We start from the raw sequence: 18,730 nt of genomic DNA on the forward strand, positions 1-18,730 counted from the left end.
TTCCATTATGAGTCCTGGGGGTTGGTTTGTTTACCTTAAGATGAGTTCTTATTTCTTAGCCCCAGCTGGCTTCAAACTCAGATCTGCCTGCCGAGTGCTGGGATTAAAAGTTAATGCAACCACCTGGTTTTGTTGTTTTTCTTTTAATTATTCTTTCTTTACATCCTACAAGAGAGATCACTTGCTACGAGTATCAGGAAAGTCGATTTGCACTACCTTTGTGATGATTACATGCTAGGTGTTGTGGTATACACAATTGCAGCACTCATGAGTCTGAAGCAGGAGGATCACCACAAGATTGAAGCCAACCTTGGCTACACAGACCCTCTCTTAGGGGAAAAAAGAGTCCTATTTCTCCCAGTCTCAAAACAAGTGAGTGCTCCTATTATACATAAAGACTTGAGAAGGGGCAGCCAGCACTAGCTCTGTCTTTCCTCCTTAAAGTTGGACAACCTGGGCCCCGGTCTCCTTTTCCCTCCTACCTCACAACCAGCCCCTGAGACCTCTGTGCCCCGAGGAATTTGTGTATTTGCTCTACACTCTAAGCCCCTTTCCTGCTCTCCTGACAATGACTTCACTTACTCGGAAACCCAGATCCAGCTCCAGCTTCTCGGTTATCTCTGTGCTTCCCAGGTGGCCACTCTGAGATATCATTTACACATATAATATTTAAAGAGTTATTTATTTTATTTCTGAGTACATTGTAGCTGTCTTCAGGAACACCAGAAGAGGGCACCAGATCCCATTGCAGATGGTTGTGAACCACCTTGTGGTTACTGGGAATTGAACTCAGGGCCTCTAGAATAGTCAGTGCTCTGAACCACTGAGCCCCAACGCACAGGTTTAAAAACACCTTGACTATTATTTTACTTCCTACCCGTCGACCCCATCGGGACAGTGGTGCTACTTGACGCTGACGAGGAAACCATTCTGCGAAATCCGCCCTCGAAAACCCCCGCTTACAGGGCTGGGACTCCTCCTGGCCGCTAGAGGGCGTAGCGCTCCGCGGAGATTGCGGAAAGAACGCCGTGCTGAGCGGAGGGTGTTAACCCACGACTTGAATCTTCTGTGCATGCCTCAAATGCTCCTACTACCCAGTCTTTTTATGTTTTTAAAAGATTTATTTATTTATGTGAGTACACTGTCGTTGTCTTCATACACACCAGAAGAGAGCATCAGATCCCATTACAGATGGTTTTGAGCCACCAGGTGGTTGCTGGAAATTGAACTCGGGACTTCCGGAAGACCAGACAGTGCTCTTAAACGTTGAGCCATCTCCCCAGCTCCATCCGACTCTTTCAATCAATTCCGCCGCTTGCCCACAAACGCGCTGGAAGAAGATTGTCCCCGTTCGCGATCCGGCGCTCACGCCGTTGCTAGGCGACGACAGCAGTTTTCTCGTATCTGATTGGAGCTCTGATGAGGCGTGGTTTAACTTTTTTATTTTTTGGTCCTTGCATTGCGCATGTGTACGGCCTACGATGGAGGAGTCGGAACCCGAGCGGAAGGTTGGACTGAGGTTGGGTCCACGCGAGGGGGTGCGGGCAGAGGGAGGGGCCGCGGCTGACTCGGGTCTCCGCAGCGGGCTCGCGCGGACGAGGCGACCGCGGGTGGGAGCCGCTCCGAGGACGAAGATGAGGACGACGAGGACTACGTGCCCTATGTGCCGTTGCGGCAGCGCCGGCAGCTACTGGTAAGGGGCCGCACCCCAGGTGCAACGGCGACCTGTCCCCGGCCGTCAGAAGGAGGGGGCCCTGAGGGGTGGGACGTGGTTCTGAGGAAGTCCCTACTAGTGAATCTGAGGTCCAGACAGACGTGCGCCTCAGTGCACACGACTCCCTTCCCCGAAAAAGCCAGCGTCCTAGGTTCGGACTCTCCGGGTGCTATGACACCCCCCCCCCAACCTACCGGGCCTTGGGCTTGACTGTGAGGTACACTGGTGGAACCTCAGCTCCAGAAGCTGCTGCAGAGAAGACGCAAGGGAGCTACAGAGGAAGAGCAACAGGACAGTGGCAGTGAACCCCGAGGAGATGAGGACGACATCCCGCTGGGCCCTCAGTCCAATGTCAGCCTCCTGGATCAGCACCAGCACCTCAAAGAGAAGGCTGAAGGTGGGCTGAGCAGGAAGGAAAGAGGATGAGCCTAGACCCGAAAGGACCCCTGGTTCTCTTGACATCTTCAGCTTCTTTCCTCAGCACGCAAGGAGTCCGCCAAGGAAAAGCAACTGAAGGAAGAAGAAAAGATTCTGGAGAGTGTGGCTGAAGGCCGAGGTACTATTGTAGTTGGTGCAGGCAGTTTGTGTCCCGAGGGGTCTGCCTTTGGGAGGCAGGAACCTCACTGAGCTACATCTGTCTCCTTAGCCTTGATGTCAGTGAAGGAAATGGCCAAAGGCATCACCTATGACGATCCAATCAAAACTAGGTATGTCTTTCCAATCAGTGTATGTGGCTGAGACTGGCTGTGGAGCCCTGATGCCCAGCTGTATGGACTGGGGAGGGAGCTGCTCCACTGTACTGTGTTGACCTCTTCTGCCCACTGCCTACCCATAGTTGGACACCCCCGCGTTATGTCCTGAGCATGTCTGAAGAGCGACATGAGCGGGTTCGGAAGAAGTACCACATCCTGGTGGAGGGAGATGGTATCCCACCACCCATCAAGAGCTTCAAGGAAATGAAGTTTCCTGCAGGTACCCGAGGAGAGGGACGCTGTGCTTGTATGGTCTACGACCTAGTGTCGCAGCACACACTGCGCTCAGCAGCAGTAATGAAGAGTTGGAGATAGGATGTCCCTCTGTGGTTGTTGCTGGCACTAAGTTTTGAGGGAGAAGCTTTGTGGAGGCAGGATCTCTTTCTGCAGTCCAGGCTGACCCCAAATTCTAAACAGTTGTCCTGCATCCTCCCTAGTGCATGCTAATGCTAGCATTGTGGACATGATCGCCATGCTCTGTGGGCAGGTGAGGAGATGCGTGGGTTTGAGACCAGCTGTTATCCTGGAGTCCTAATAGTCTAAGAACATCAGGCTTTCCTCAGCCTCAGGTACCTGTGCCTCCTGGGCTCAGGGGTTAAAGGCGTGTTTCACTACTCCTCGATAGAGGAAGGATTTCTTCAGACTTATTTTCAGCTGCCCCAGCTGTCCTCTGCTTCCATGGACCTTTAGTGAGGACTTAGGTCCAGTCAGCCTGTGCTCCTTGGACCCACTGTTTCATGACTTACAACCTACAGGGAAGAGCTAGTTCTACAGGATTCAGGATGCCAATAAAGCATCTATTCTTTTCTACAGCCATCCTTCGAGGCCTGAAAAAAAAAGGCATCCTCCACCCAACACCCATTCAGATCCAGGGCATCCCTACCATGTAAGTATGGGCTGTGGGCGTGGCTGCTACAGTTCTCTGTCTCTTGCTGGGCCCAGTCCTGAAGCCGTCCTCTCCCAATAGTCTGTCCGGTCGGGACATGATCGGCATTGCCTTCACTGGGTCAGGCAAGACACTGGTATTCACACTGCCCGTCATCATGTTCTGCCTGGAGCAAGAGAAGCGATTGCCTTTCTCCAAGAGGGAAGGGCCTTATGGACTCATCATCTGCCCCTCGGTAAGACAGGCTAACCCAGGGTTGGGAGAAGGACTGGGCTGGCTTCTGGTACCAGCCTTTTCTCTGACTTTAGCGAGAGCTGGCTCGGCAGACCCATGGCATTCTGGAATATTACTGCCGTCTGCTGCAAGAGGACAGCTCACCTCTCCTGCGCTGCGCTCTCTGCATCGGGGGCATGTCGGTGAAAGAGCAGATGGAGACCATCCGACAGTATGTACTATGGTCCCACTGTGTCTTAGTCAGGGTTTCTATTCCTGCACAAAACATGACCAAGAAGCAAGTTAGGGAGGAAAGGGTTTATTCAGCTTATATTTCACATGCTGTTCATCACCAAAGGAAGTTAGGACCAGAACCCAAGCAGGTCAGAAAGCAGGAGCTGATGCAGAGGCCATGGAGGGATGTTACTTACTGGCTTGATCCCCTGGCTTGCTCAGCCTGCTTTCTTATAGAACCCAGGTCTACCAGACCAGGAATGGTACCACCCACCATGGGCTGGGTCCTCCCCGCCTTGATCACTAGTTGAGAAAATGCCGTACAGATAGATCTCATGAGGCATTTTCTCAACTGAGACTCCTTTCACTGTGATAACTCTAGCTTGTGTCAAGTTGACACAATACCAGCCAGTACACATAGGCATCCCCAAAGTTCCCAGGAAGGCAAAAGAACCCTTTAGTTTAGCTGCTGCTTGGTTCTCGGAGTTTTTCTGTGAGTCCAGCAGCACTTGGGGGAAAGCAGTTTCGGGTAGGATGGAAAGCTGTAGCTGGGAATTATGGGGATATAACAGATGGAATGTCTCATTCTCAGGGATACCAAAGTCAGAAAAGGCTTTGTATGGAAAGTGCCATTTGAATGTTAGGGGGTGGTTCAGGTAGAAAGCTCAGAAATTGAAATCTGTGGTATCCAGAAAAGTCAAAGCTATTCACTGTGGTTAATCAAGGAGACTAAGGTAGTGATGTGGGGGCCAGAACCCAGTAGCACCTGTGCTCTGTCCTTTACAAGTCCTGCAGTCCCCAGCAGACTTCTCTAGCACTCTGGACCAGACCCGGAGATGATAGTCACACCAGAACCCACCCTGTGTCTGAGCTATTTCTACACTCAGGGAAGATGCAAGCATATAACAGGTAGTCAGCTTTTCGGAAACATGAGCCCAGCAAGGCCAGCAAAGGGACTCAGGAACCAGGAGTAAAACCTCTAGAGGCTCAGGACAGCCCTTGTAGGGAAGGCATGTCAAAATAAGTGTAGGCCTAAGAGGTCCAGCCTCTACTCCATGAGCTGCCTGTGCTATACAGAAGGTAGCAGAAGTGCTGAAAGGCAGGGGAGGAGACAGCAAAAGCAGAAAGCAATGTACGGCCTCTTGGTAGGTCATAGGGATACCCACGTACCCAAAACTCGGGGTTTCTTTGTTCTCAGTGGCGTGCACATGATGGTAGCTACACCGGGACGCCTCATGGATCTGCTGCAGAAGAAAATGGTCAGCCTAGACATCTGCCGCTACCTGGCCCTGGATGAGGCTGACCGCATGATTGACATGGGCTTTGAGGGTGACATCCGCACCATCTTCTCCTACTTCAAGGTGCCCAGCCCCTACCTCACTCTGGACCCCTGCACATGAATACCCACACTCATACACTGCATGTTGAGCTGCAGGCTTCCTGCACTGTACACACTGCTTCTTAGGGTCTGTGGCTCAGCTGTTCAGTATCCCCAGGCCCCATCTAGTCCTGCATGCCCTTAGCCTTCCTACTGCTCAAACCACAACAGCTCCTCACAGCGTGGTGACCCTGACCATATGATCATTTCATCACCACTTCGTATGGTAACAACACGGTTATGGATTGTATTGGAAACATCTGATATGAAGGCTTTCTGATATAGGACCCCCCAAAAGGGGTGAGACCCTCAGGTTGAGAACCACTGTCTTAGCCCAGTCCTGGCCTTTCCTTTCTCAGGGCCAGCGGCAGACTCTGCTCTTCAGTGCCACCATGCCAAAGAAGATTCAAAACTTTGCCAAGAGTGCCCTGGTAAAGCCTGTCACCATCAATGTGGGTCGCGCTGGAGCAGCCAGCCTTGATGTCATCCAGGTAGGCACACACTCCTGATAGGCAGGGTTTTTTACCAGCATAGGCTAATAGACTAAAGCCGGCCTTACTGCCTTGAAGCTAACCAGAGTCCTTTAGCCAAGGCCGTTTGTAGGCTGTGTAGCCCTCATGGCAAGAGGCTTCTGGGCACCAAGCACAGTCTGGGAGTCCAGCTACAGTGTCAGGGGCGTGGCTGGTGAGCTGAACCTTGGATCCCCTGACCTGGCCCCTCTGGTGGCAGGAGGTGGAATATGTGAAGGAGGAAGCCAAGATGGTGTACCTGCTTGAGTGCTTACAGAAGACGCCCCCACCTGTAAGTAGAGCCGAACCAGGCTGGTCCCAGAAGTCCTGTGACAAGATGGGATGGGAGGAACAAATACCAGGCGGGAGGGAGTCAATGTGATACCATCTGACTAGAACGGCCTTTTCGGGGCAGGTGCTTATCTTTGCAGAGAAGAAAGCAGATGTGGATGCCATTCACGAATACCTCCTGCTCAAGGGGGTGGAAGCTGTGGCCATTCATGGGGGCAAAGGTCAGAATGGTCAACATACTGGCACAGCCCTGCTGCCATGACAGCTTCCTGCCTTTCCCTTTCCTTTCCCCTTCCCCGCCTGGCTAGCCTGTACTGCTCCCAACACTCCTACTATAGTTCTAACACCTACCTGATCCACTCCAGACCAAGAAGAGCGGACCAAGGCCATTGAGGCATTTCGGGAAGGCAAAAAGGATGTCTTAGTGGCCACAGATGTGGCCTCTAAAGGCCTGGACTTTCCTGCCATCCAGCATGTCATCAACTATGACATGCCTGAGGAAATCGAGAACTATGGTAGGGAGCGTGGGGAACTGGTGGGCTGGACAAGCGAAGGGCCAGGTCCCAGGTAGTGGACTAGAGGCTCCTCCCTTTCTTGCAGTGCACCGAATTGGCCGTACTGGGCGTTCAGGAAACACTGGCATCGCCACCACCTTCATCAACAAGGCCTGCGGTGAGACACTCACCATAGCTACCTTGACTCTACCTTGGGTTCTGAAGCCAGGAGAGACCCTAATGGCTCATTATCTCTCCCTCAGATGAATCAGTGCTTATGGACCTCAAAGCCTTGTTGCTGGAGGCAAAGCAGAAGGTACCACCTGTTCTGCAAGTGTTGCATTGTGGAGATGAGTCCATGCTGGACATTGGAGGTGAGTGTTGAGCAAGGGCCTAGACTAGTCTACAGCTGGGTGTCTTGGGCTGGTAAAGCAGACAGACCGAAATACCAGGAAACCAGTCCTGGCTGGTAGGGCCAGCTGGGATCAAGATCCAGGACCTGAAACTTGGTCCTAAGACTTCGCTGACCCTTCTCTCCACTCCCAGGAGAACGGGGCTGTGCCTTCTGTGGAGGTCTTGGCCATCGGATCACTGACTGCCCCAAACTCGAAGCTATGCAGACCAAGCAGGTCAGCAACATTGGCCGCAAGGACTACCTAGCCCACAGCTCCATGGACTTCTGAGCCGTCTGTCTTCCCTCTTCTCCCCAAGAGTCCAGTCCCAGGATACCAGCCATGCGCACACCAGCCCTCAAGACAAGAAGCCAGCCTCTTTGGCCCAGCTGGCCTGGGCCACCCCAGTGCCCCCAGAGTTACTATTTTTGTTCTCTTCCCCAGCTGCCATTAAAGCACAATCCCTTTTCTTGGACCAGTTCTTCCTTCTCTCTCTTTCTCCCACCTGCCCCTGGGGTCCCGTACAAGCCTCTGCCTCCAATACTACCCTGAGGCAAGATACCTGCATCTCCCAGAGTTGCCAGCCTGCTATAGAACAGATTTACTGGCTGGTGTCCCTATCTTGGGTCTCAGGGTATCTGGTCATTAGATAACTCAGGAGCTACCATTAGGGGTCACAGGGAAATGGCTGTGTTCATGGCTTCCCTGGCTGTCTGACACTGTGACACCGCTGTCAGCTTCAGTCTTCCTGTGATAGCTCCAGGGCTTCTGAAGCCCCTTGGCTGCCCCTCCCTGCCTGTGCAAGTTCCCAGCCAGAAGTCCTCTACTCTACCTGCTAAGGAAGTGGTAGATGCCACCAAACTACTATTCTGGCCACAGTCACCCTCCACCTCTGTTGTGCCCCTCTGCCCTGGGCTATAAAGACAGAACAAACCAGGCTGATCTGCCACAACTGGAGAGCCACAGGTGAGATGTGTACGTGTAGATGGCTGGCTGGCCCACCAACCAGGACTTCACCTGGAAGTAAGAAGGGGCCAAGGAAATGGCGCAGCAGTACCCAGGGTCTCAAAGCTCTGCACCAGGAGCCTTGCAAGGCATGTGCTTACTCAGCAAAGGCAGCAGTTGCTCTGGCTGTCTTGTCACTCAGTGTGTGGCCTCCAGCAAGTTACTTAAGTTATCTGAGCCTTGATTTCCTCATTGCCAAATGCAAAGGGCAGGGTCAGGTTGAGTGAGCTCAGAGCTGCATGAACCACAATCATGGTGGGCACTAATATTTCCATGTGCACTATGTGACTGCCAACCCCCCCCAAACAGCATTCCTCAGCTGGGTTATAGCATTCTTCCCTAAGTTGACATTACACAGGTGACGAGATACACCCATAAGTTGTAGTCAAAAGCACCAGTACTGGCCTCCAGCAAGGCAGGTCAGGTGGGTAGGGGCGAAGTCACTAGGCAGGAAGCATGTGACCTCCCTGGGGAGAACATTGGGGGCCTGCCGCCCACACTCGTGACAAGCAGCCTGGATATGGAGTCCTTGTGGCCTGCTGGCTGATATATCTGTTGTGTGGTGCTTCCCTCTCCAGCCTTGGACAGTGGCTAGAGAAGGCCTCCAGGAAGAAGTAGCCGCCTGTGGCAGGGCAGAGCAGTGGTAAGGGGGGCCCAGAAGGGACTGATATGAAGAACTACACCTCAGGAAGTAAAGGAGAGAACAGATGGGGTGGCGTTGCCCACACTAGACTCGAGGGGAACAAAATGATTGGTGGACACAGCCAGGGTGGGCCCAGGTGGGTGAGATGGAGAGGAGAAAGTGAGCTTTAGAAATATTTCGGATTGGCCTGGGATAGTATCTGTGGTACAGCAGTTGCCTTAGCATACCCAAGGCCCTGGCTTGATTGCAGTACCACAAGAGAGGCAAAAGTGCCACTCAGAATGGCAGCAAGTTTAGCAATCTGGGTTGAGAAGGGTCCAAGGCTGTGCAGCTCCCATCCTCACGTTGCCTGGCAGTGGGGGAGGGTTCAGAGCTCGTGACTCAAGTCGTCCACCCTGTGGTCAGACACTCAGATCCAGCTGATCCAGGTGCATGCGCAAGAGGCAGTTCCCCCCCCCATGCCACCCATGCTGGCTTCAAGCTCCCCATAGGCAGGTATGGTCGGTCTCCGTGGAACAGCAAGCTCCCTAAGGAAGAGATTTGTTCTGAGTACTATCCCTTAAGTGAAGACCGGGCTCCCCTCCCCCTGGCCCTGCAGCTGTCTCTGGACAGAGGGAGGGGGAAGTGGCCAAAAAAAAAAAAAAACGAGAAGTAAGAGAAGTTCCTGTCCAGCCTGTACCAGTCTCCTCAGGACTTCACAACTGTTGTGGCCATGGAGTCTGTGGAGACCCCTGTCAAGGACGGCATCCTCTACCAGCAGCACATGAAGTTTGGCAAGGTGGGACCCCAGGCTGCCAGCCATGGGCAGCTTATCTAGACCTGAGAGAACTGGGAAAGGGGTCTGGGTGAGGTGAAAGCTGGGGAGTGGAGGTTCTTGGCCCAAGAAAGTTAGGGATGAAGCATCCTTCCTAAGACTGCCTCATATAGTGCTAGAGATCCAAGACCACGGAAGAGTTGTAAGAATCAAAACTTGTGTGTATGATAACACCGAGGCTCCCGGAGAAGACCGTGGCCTGTGTTTCGGGAGCCCTCCAAGGATGGAGCAAACAAAGGCTGGTTCTGCAGATACTGGGGAGGAGATGAAGCGGGGATCGGGGATTCTTTTTTTTTTTTTTCCTTGAGCATCAGACTGACACCCACAGTTCAGCTACAGCTGCTCCTGGGCAGTTAAACCGTCTGCTGCCTTTGCTAGATATCATTTGCATGTTTGTTTCCTTCCTTACCAGCAAGAAGCAGAGGCCGCCTTCCCACCCGCCCTTCAGCCTGTGGCCCAAGTGCCCTTTCTGGTTGTGTAACTGCCGTGTCAGTTGGTCTGCCCCAACCACTAGATACCATTAACTGTGAGGATCATCCAGAAAAGAGCAGATGTGACCTGAACTCAGGGCCGACCATCCCCAAGTATAGATCTCTCCCTGACCACCCCTGCCCCAGGAAGGCCTCCTCCTTCCTTTGTACCCTTGAAGTCTTAGGGAGGCAGAAGCCAGGCAGCCAGTTGCTAAGCAGCTTGTACAGAGCCAAGGGGGCAAGAGTGGCTTTCTTCCCAAGGCTCTCTTCCTTACAGAAATGCTGGCGCAAGGTGTGGGCTCTGCTGTATGCAGGAGGCCCGTCAGGCGTGGCTCGGCTAGAAAGCTGGGATGTTCGTGATGGTGGCTTGGGCCCAGCTGGTGACAGGGCCACAGGACCTGGCCGTCGAGGGGAACGCCGGGTCATACGTTTGGCTGACTGTGTATCTGTTCTGCCGACCGATGGTGAGAATTGTCCCAAGGACACTAGTGCCTTCCTGATCACCACCACTGAGCGAAGCCACCTGCTGGCTGCACAGCACCGCCAGGCATGGATGGACCCCATCTGCCAGCTGGCTTTTCCAGTGAGTGTAAAGTGAACTAGCCTGCTGGGACCACCTCACCCCGCTTACCTGTGTCCTTGCTTAGTCAGATCCTGCCACTTGGTAAACATGGCCAAAAACCTGCAAATCTGGGCAACAGCTTAGAAACCCATAGAAGGGTCCTGTATTCTATGCATGTTAGAGAGAAAATGAAACCATAGGTCAGGAGGACAAGTGGGCCTGAGCCTCAAGTGACAAAGCAGTCGTCTGAGACAAGTGTTTGAGCCAAATGGACAGGTACCACAACACAGTAGTATCATGGGCAAAGGCCCTGGGGCAGGAAAACATCGTGTGTTTAAAGGGGCAGAGAGTGGGCCAACCAACAGCTCAGGCACACAAGAGTCAAGACATTTGGAGAGTTCACTGAGAGCCTTTTGAATCCACCTTGGGCCACATGTAGGTAAAAGGTTTTATGATGAACCCACAGGGATGGCTTTTAGTATTAAAGCCAGAAGTTAATGGTTATGAAGTCTCAGGGTTCATGACAGAAGAGACAAATGCGCCTGACTTCCTCATTGAGTTGATTATGGAGCAGTTGGAGAGATGGCTCAGTAGTTAAGAACACTACTGCTCTTGTAGAGGGTCTGGATTCAATTCCCAGCACACACATGGCAGCTCACAACTGTAAGTCCCAGGGGTTCAGACACCCCCTTCTGACTTCCATGGGCACTATATACATAGTACATAGACTTGTCAGCAAAACATTCATAAGCACAATAGGTAGTAAACGTTTTTAAAAGTGGATCGTGAGGTTATCGTATGGCTGCCTTTCTCCCACTTGATGTAAAGTCAAGAGAATGAAAGAAAGTGTGGGCAAGATGTGGGCCAACGCTCATGTATACGCTGACAATGACAGCACTGTATAGTTACCCAGAGGTGAGACAGCATGTGCCCATCCCTTGAGGAAGAGATTAAACAGAGCCTTGCACTGGGTGGCAAAGTCTGTAACCTCAGCATTTGGAAAAGAATCAGCTCCATGGCCAGCTCCAGGTCAGCCTGGGCTACTTGAGACCCAGTCTCAAAAGCAAGATAAAAAAACAACTAACATGTAACTATGACATGAAAGACATCAAACGGTAACATGATCAAAGTTAGGAAATTCTTAAAATTCATATGGCACTCAGAGTAGCATGTCCACATAGATAGACAGCAGGTGCTGGCTCTCGGGACAGGATTTCATTTGAGATGATGACAGGTTCTGGATCAGGTGCTGCTGACAGCTGTACAAGCTCATGAATACACTAACATCCACTGAACTGGGTACCTTAAAATAGTAATGACTCTGTAGTTAAGAGCACTGGCTGCTCTTCCGGAGTAACTGAGTTCAATTCCCAGCACACACACGGCAGCTCACAACTGCCTGTAACTCCAGTTCCAGAGAATCTGACACCCTCACACCAATACACGTAAAATAAAATTGGATAAATTTTAAAAAATAGTAATGTTGTTTTGAGACAGGGTTTCTCCATGTAGCCCTGGCTGTTCTAGAACTCACTCTATAGACCAGGCTGGCCCTAAACTCAGAGAGATCTACCTGCTTACCTCCTAAATGCTGGAACTAAAGGTGTGTACCCAGACTGGAGAGATGGCTCAGTAGTTAAGAGCACTTCTTGCTCTTCCAGAGGTTCTGAGTTCTATTCCCAGCAACCACATGGTGGCTCACAGCCATCTGTAATGAGATCTGATGTCCTCTTCTGGTGTGTCTAAAGACAGCTACAGTGTACTTATTTTTAATTAATAAATAAATCTTTGAAAAAAAAGTTTTAAAGAAAAACAAAAAAGGAAAGAAATACAAAGAAAGAAAGGCAGAAGGAAAGAATGAAAAAGAAAGGATGGAAGGGAGAAAGGAAGAAATAAAATCATAGGTGGAAGAGGAGGCAGGGTTTGGCTTTAGCCATGCTCATAGTTCAAGGTGATGATGGTGGCCATTTCCTGACAGGACTGGCTGTAGGATGGAGGTCAGGGGAGGTCAAAGGTGACCTGCAAGTGGCTTTAGAAGAAACCTGGACATTTGCTTGGTGCTCCTCCTGCCTCTTCAACTGCTGCCTGCCTCCAGAGCTATATGCAAGCCAGCACATGGGTTGTAGATGCATGCCCTCCGTTGTTTAGCACCTTAAAGCCCCAGGAATACTCTAAGACCAACACTCCCAGGGGAGCTCGGTGGGGACACTGAGAGTAAGAGAGGAAATGACTCAGGAGATCCCAGAACCATGGAGTGTGGGACAGAGTGGGACTAATGGTGGAGGCTTTGTCTTCTGTGCCATCAGAGTGGGACTGATGGTGGAGGCTTTGTCTTGCTGAGCCATCAGAGTGGGACTGATGGTAGAGGCTTTGTCTGCTGAGCCATCAGAGTGGGACTGATGGTAGAGGCTTTGTCTGCTGAGCCATCAGAGTGGGACTGATGGTGGAAGCTTTGTCTGCTGAGCCCATGGCAGGGATGGGGAGGAAGAACAGGGTGGACTCTAACAGATGATTTAAATCTATTCCTCAGAGTACCGGAGAATGTTCCTCAGGACCAGGACAGTCTGAGAGTCCAAAAAGGGGCTTTGTTCCCATGGAGGAAAACTCTATCTACTCCTCCTGGCAGGAAGGTGAATCAGGGGAGACCCTGGGGCAGCCTCACCCCCACCCCAGTAGTGGTATCTGGGAACTGATGAAATGCCCTTGCTTCCTGAGTACAGTGGCTGAGTTTCCCGTGGTGGTGCAGAGGACAGAGGCCACCGCCCGCTGTCAGCTGAAAGGACCCTACCTGCTGGTGCTGGGTCAAGATGACATTCAGCTTCGGGAGACTTCCAAGCCCCAGGCCTGCTATAGTTGGCCCTACCGTTTCCTGCGCAAGTTTGGCTCTGACAAGGTGAGGCGCTGGGCAGCCTGACTGGTGTCTGTAGGGAAGGTGGTAAGTGATCCGTGCCCTGGATCCTTGACCACTGATCCCTGCCTGTGTCACTTGTATGCAGGGTGTGTTCTCTTTTGAGGCTGGCCGCCGCTGTGACTCCGGTGAGGGCCTTTTTGCCTTCAGTAGTCTACGTGCACCAGACATATGTCGGGCTGTGGCTGCTGCCATTGCCCGCCAGCGGGAGTGTCTTCCAGAGTTGGCCATGTCCCCACCCTGCCCCCTGCCTCGGGCCCTCTCCCTGCCCTCCCTAGAGCCCCCTGGAGAGCTTCGGGAAGTGGCCCCAGGATTTGAGCTTCCCACTTCCAGAAAGTTGCCTCCAACTGATCCTGGACCTCAGAGCCTACCACTGTTGCTCAGCCCCACACAAGAAGGGAAAGCATCCGGTCTCTATGCGTCTGTGTGCAAGCAGACCAGCAAACGCACAGCCACTGTGGAGCATCTCTACGAGAACGTGTGCACGTTGGAGGCCAACCCTGGGCTGTCCAATGGGGGTCCTGAGGCCCAAGAGGGCCCTTCTGGTAGCCGCAGTCCCCTGGGCAGCCCCATCTACCATAACAGTGAGGATCTGAGTTGGCCTGGCTCGGCCCAGGATAGCAATCTGGAAGCCCAGTACCGGAGGCTGCTAGAGCTGGAGCTAGATGATGCTGGAGGCACAGGCCGCCCTGGAGCACAGACAGGCATCAAGGCCAAACTGGTAACCCTGCTGACCCGGGAACGGAAGAAGGGCCCCACCCCCTGTGACCGGCCCTGAAGGCCTGTGTGGCCACAGCAAGACAGAGGTGATCTCCCAAAAACAGGAACAACTTCTAACATATCCCATCTACTCTGACCTGCAGGGACAAGCCAGGTGGCCTGGGGAGGAGCCATACTCTACCCTACCTCCTTCCCTCAGACAGTGTACAGATTGACCAATAATAAAGCTTGCCTATCAGCTTCCCCTTGGTTCTGCCTATGGCCCACATTCCACACTACCTCACTTTCTCCTGGATCCCTATTGGCACACCGCACCCTTGTGCTCAGTGTAGCAAACACCAGACCTTGATGCTGGGCCCCAGGCACCTGAGCCTGACTTCAGCCACCACTGGGCTAAAATCTACAGGACATGATGCGGGTTTGTTGGGCTCTGTGTGGTTCTGTGCAGCAGGGAAGACCGCCAAATGCGGAGACGCAAGGTTTGTTGACAGAAGGGCTTCAGAACTGAGTCAGAAGGGTGAGCATGGCCCAGGGAGGAGGCAGGCTGTGGCGTGGCCTTTCCTGTCTCAGGAGTCATTCGCAGACCACTCAGTGCCGGCAATAACTTGGGTCTCATCTTTGGAAAAGCCACCAGTTAGACTTGGCAAGGAGCAATAGGAAGGCTGGGTCTGAGGGATAGAGGAAAGCAGAGCAGCCAAGCTGTGGCAAAGGTGCCATGCACTAGGGGTTAGGGGTGGCCTATCGCTTGTTCACATCCAAAACACTCATGGCTGATGGGACTCAGGCAGTCGGCAGGCACATCTGGGGAACCTCTGGCTGTTTCATCAACTAGAAAGAAACTAAAAAAATTTTTTATTTATTTATTATGTATAAGTACACTGTTGCTGTCTTCAGACACCAGAAGAGAGCATCAGATTCCATTACAGGTGACTGTGAGCCACCATGTGGTTGCTGGGATTTGAACTCAGGACCTCTGGAAGAACAGTCAGTGCTCTTAACCTCTGAGCCATCTCTCCAGCCCAAAAGTAAAAATTTTAAGATGAAGTCGTATGGGAAGGGAGTCAGCTCAGTGGTATAGGACCTACCTAATAGGAGGTAGAGCCTGGGTTCAGTCTTCAGCACCATACACACAGAGAGAAGAAAACACACAGGCTACATTACTCAGAAGGTAGAAGCATGTGGATCTCTGTGTCTGAGGTCACCATGATCTTCATAGTGAGTTCTAAGTCAGCCAAAACAAATAACCACCCAAAAAAGACCCACAACATCAAAAAGACTATGTATTAGACCTAATTCTCTATTAAGATTTTTCACTTGAGGTGGGGTAGGAAGTTAGAGAACTCAATAGTTAAGAGCACTGGTTGTTTGTTCTGCCAGAGGATCTGAGTTCAAAACCATCTTTAATTACAGTTGTAGGGAACCAGATGCCCTCTTCTGGCTTCCATGGGCACGCATGTGGTACACAGACATTTGTGCCCTTAAAACATACACACAAATAAAAAATGATTGAAAACAACTATTTTTTACAAAACTTTTGTTGAGATTGTGGGCGGGGTGTTAGCGCACTCACATAACAGGCTGTGAGTTCCCTGTAACCCCAGCTCCTGGGAGGCGGAGCCGAGATCCCCAAGGCAAACTGGCTAGAGAGACCAGCTAGAACCAGTGAGCTATAGCTGCATTGACTGGGCAAAGTAGGAAACAGTGAAGAAAGATGCTCAATGTTAACTTCTGACTTACAGCACACACACACACACACACACACAGACATACACGTATGTGAAACCCACACTTATGCACACATGCCACACACATGCACATGCAAAGAGTTTACCAGTGCCTATACTGTTCCAGTCATGAGAGGAACATCCTGCATTCAAGGCAGCTTCAGCCATCTTTTCAAGGTACCAGCATTTCATAGCAAAATAAATCTCCTTAAGGCTCCAGTGCCTGTTTTCTACTCTCTACTGCTTCTGGACTCTCCATCCAGCAGATGCTGCTTCTGCTTCCAAGGATCTGGCTTCTCAATTCCTGGGCTTTCTGCTTCAGCCACACTTACTTGATAGACAGAATCTAACCTTAAACTCACACTGCTCAGCCTCTCAACAATGAGATTACATCCACACATTGACACTATCAAGCCCTGTGCTCAAGACACTGACAGTCTTGCTTCCTAGCATTTTCTGGCTGCCTTTTGCCTTACTCTACCTCCCCCTACACCTCCCACATGGAGTTTCTCTTTCCCTCCTATTTGGTTTGACTGATAAAGACTCGGGAATTCACTGACATCTGCCCACATCTGGAGAAATCCACTTACAAAGGCTTGACTATTGTGTCACATAGGCAGGTTCTGCATGCTTTCCGCAGAGCTCATGCCTCCAAGGAGCCTTTCTGTGCTGGTTTGAATGAGAATGGTCCCATAGGCTCAGAGGTTTGAATGCTTGATTCCCAGTTAGTGGAACTGTTTGGGAAGAATTAGGAGGTGTAGCCTTGATACAGGGTATGTCACTGGGGTTAAGCTTTAAGGTTTCAAAACTCTTCCCATGCTAGGAAGAGTCTCTTTCTGTCACCTGCTTGTGGATCAGATATGAGCTCTCAGCCACTGCTCCAGTGCCATGCCTGCCTTTCACAGTGCCATGCATCCCACCATGATGGACGCAGAACAATTCTCTGAAACTGTAATCAAGTCCCCAAGTAAATGCTTTGGTGTATAAGATGCCTTAGTCAGGGCAACCTTTCACAGCAGCAGAACAGCAACTAAGACATCTTCAAACCCTCTTTCCACTTCCATCTACTCTCACCTCCTAGACCCTGTCCTGTCAGGAATCAGCAGTGAGCAGACATGAACTTCCCCTGCCTCTGTTGCACTGACTAAGGGTCCGGCGACTTCATGCGTCGTTTCCTTCCTGCTCCCCACAAAAGAAGGGTTTGTCTCTAGAATGGGCTCCCATCTGAGGTGTCCGGTTAGTTCCTAATTAATTCATTTGTTCATTCATTCATTTATTCATTCATGTACCAACATTAGCATCTTGCCATCAACATTTCCAACTCCAGAAAAATGGCAGATGCTGTCTGATTTCAAATACGAAGAACACCCTCCTTTACCCTCACATTTCCTGCCGGCTTCCTCCCCATTTCTCTGTTCTGCTTCGCAGTGGAGCTCCTCGAAACAGTTGAATTGCTCTTAATTGTTTCCAGTTTCTCACCCCTCTCTCTCCCTAACTTCAGTTTCCTCTTTTTCTACTCTTCCGTTACATGATGTTTCAAAGTCACCACCTACCTACCAGACCAAGCTACACGTTGAGACCCTGGGACCCCTCTGCTCTTTGTCCTTCCTGAATGCTTCACAGGTCTTTTCTGTTCTTATGTCTCTGTAGTAACTCACCTTTTCCCAATGCTCAGGGAGGGAGCCCAGAGCTTTCGTCTATGATTGCCAAGAGTTTCTCCAGAACCAGCCCCTGCTCTTTTGCCATTTTCTCTGTCACTGATACTCTCAGGGTTCTCTCACATAAAAGTGTAGCTGAGCCTGTCAAATCACCCGGAAACCTTTGAAGAATGCCTGTGGCTAGGCTCACACATACAGCTCTGATTTATTTTTTATCAGTTGGGAACAAGGGACTTTAGCATTGGTGTTTGGTTTTTCTTTTTTCTTTTCTTTCTTTCTTTCTTTCTTTTTTTTTAAGATTTATTTAATGTGTGAGTACAGTGTTGCTGTCTTCAGATATGCCAGAAGAGGGCATCAGATCTCATTACTGATGGTTGTGAGCCACCATGTGGTTGCTGGGATTCGAACTCAGGACCTCTAGAAGAGCAGTTAGTGCTCTTACCAATGAGCCATCTCTCCAGCCCAGGGTGTTTGTTTTTTCAAATTCTGGGATTATTTCTGACATGTGTCCTGAGCTGAGCACCACTGGTGTGGTTAATCACTGGCTTTGTTTTTCTTAAGATTTGCTTTTTAAGGGGTTAGGGATTTAGCTCAGTGGTGGAGTGCTTGCCTAGCAAGCACAAGCCCTGGGTTCTGTTCCCAGCCACCCCGGGGGGGCGGGAACCAAATGATTTGCTTTTTAATATTTATTTATATTTATTTTCTGAGACAGGGTTTCTCTGTATATCCCTGGATGTCCTGGAACTCTGGCTATAGACCAGGCTGGCCTTGAACTCACAGATCCATCTGCCTCTGCCTCCTAAGTTCTGGGATCAAAGGTGTGCACTACCACCACCCCTGACAATTCACTTATTTTTATTTTATATATGTGTGTGTTACTTGGCTGTCTGTGTGCACTATGTGTATGCTATGCCCATGGCAGCTAGAAGAGATAGAGGGCTTGGGCACCCTGGGGCTGGAGTTACAGACCCGTTATTAGTCACCATGTGGGCACTAGAAATCAAACCTGGGTACTTAGCAAGAGCAAAATTGTTAACTGCAAAATATTGCTAACCCTACATATCACTAAATTTTAAAGGCCATTTAAGTGGTGGTAGATTCTAAAGGCATGTCCCCCTCTAACATAGACTTTCTGGGGCTAGAGAGATGGAGAGATTGCTTAGTGGTTAGTGCTTACTGCTTTACCAGAGGACCAGAGTTTGTTTCTCAGCCCCAACATGAAGTGGCTCACAAATGCCTGCAACAGCAAGAAATAATACAACTCTCCCCTGCTTTCTAATAAATCTTTTTAAACACTCATGCACTCACACACTAACACACACATGCACATGCTCACACACACATATACACACTCACACATGCA

At 50.8% G+C, this 18,730-nt stretch overlaps 2 protein-coding genes across 2 annotated transcripts; both read left to right on the forward strand.

The window, feature by feature from the left end:
* The first annotated feature begins 1,474 nt into the window (after positions 1–1,474).
* Positions 1,475–7,338, forward strand: DDX41 (DEAD-box helicase 41). The gene is made up of 17 exons (XM_080919437.1): positions 1,475–1,508; positions 1,583–1,693; positions 1,952–2,111; positions 2,196–2,270; positions 2,361–2,421; positions 2,550–2,686; positions 3,280–3,352; positions 3,434–3,587; positions 3,661–3,797; positions 4,998–5,160; positions 5,537–5,668; positions 5,907–5,978; positions 6,102–6,198; positions 6,343–6,492; positions 6,578–6,649; positions 6,735–6,845; positions 7,018–7,338. Exons 1-17 carry the CDS (start codon positions 1,482–1,484, stop codon positions 7,152–7,154), a joined length of 1,869 nt encoding a protein of 622 aa, XP_080775563.1. The 5' UTR covers positions 1,475–1,481; the 3' UTR covers positions 7,155–7,338.
* A 1,885-nt stretch (positions 7,339–9,223) lies between these two features.
* DOK3 (docking protein 3) lies at positions 9,224–14,076 on the forward strand (the record flags this gene model as incomplete). Its single annotated transcript, XM_080910190.1, has 5 exons — positions 9,224–9,289; positions 10,073–10,378; positions 12,888–12,987; positions 13,078–13,250; positions 13,354–14,076. The coding sequence occupies 5 exons, from the start codon at positions 9,224–9,226 to the stop codon at positions 14,041–14,043; spliced, it is 1,335 nt and encodes a 444-aa protein (XP_080766316.1). The 3' UTR covers positions 14,044–14,076.
* Positions 14,077–18,730: the final 4,654 nt, after the last annotated feature.

This window comes from Micromys minutus (assembly GCF_963924665.1).
Source record: "Micromys minutus genome assembly, chromosome: 1".
Taxonomy (NCBI): Eukaryota; Metazoa; Chordata; class Mammalia; order Rodentia; family Muridae; genus Micromys; species Micromys minutus.

Coding starts and splice junctions, on each gene's coding strand:
- DDX41 (XM_080919437.1), top strand. CDS start 1,482: ATGGAGGAGTCGGAACCCGAGCGGAAG. Junction 5,161..5,536: donor CCATCTTCTCCTACTTCAAG/GTGCCCAGCCCC, acceptor TTCCTTTCTCAG/GGCCAGCGGCAGACTCTGCT. Junction 6,199..6,342: donor GGCCATTCATGGGGGCAAAG/GTCAGAATGGTC, acceptor GATCCACTCCAG/ACCAAGAAGAGCGGACCAAG.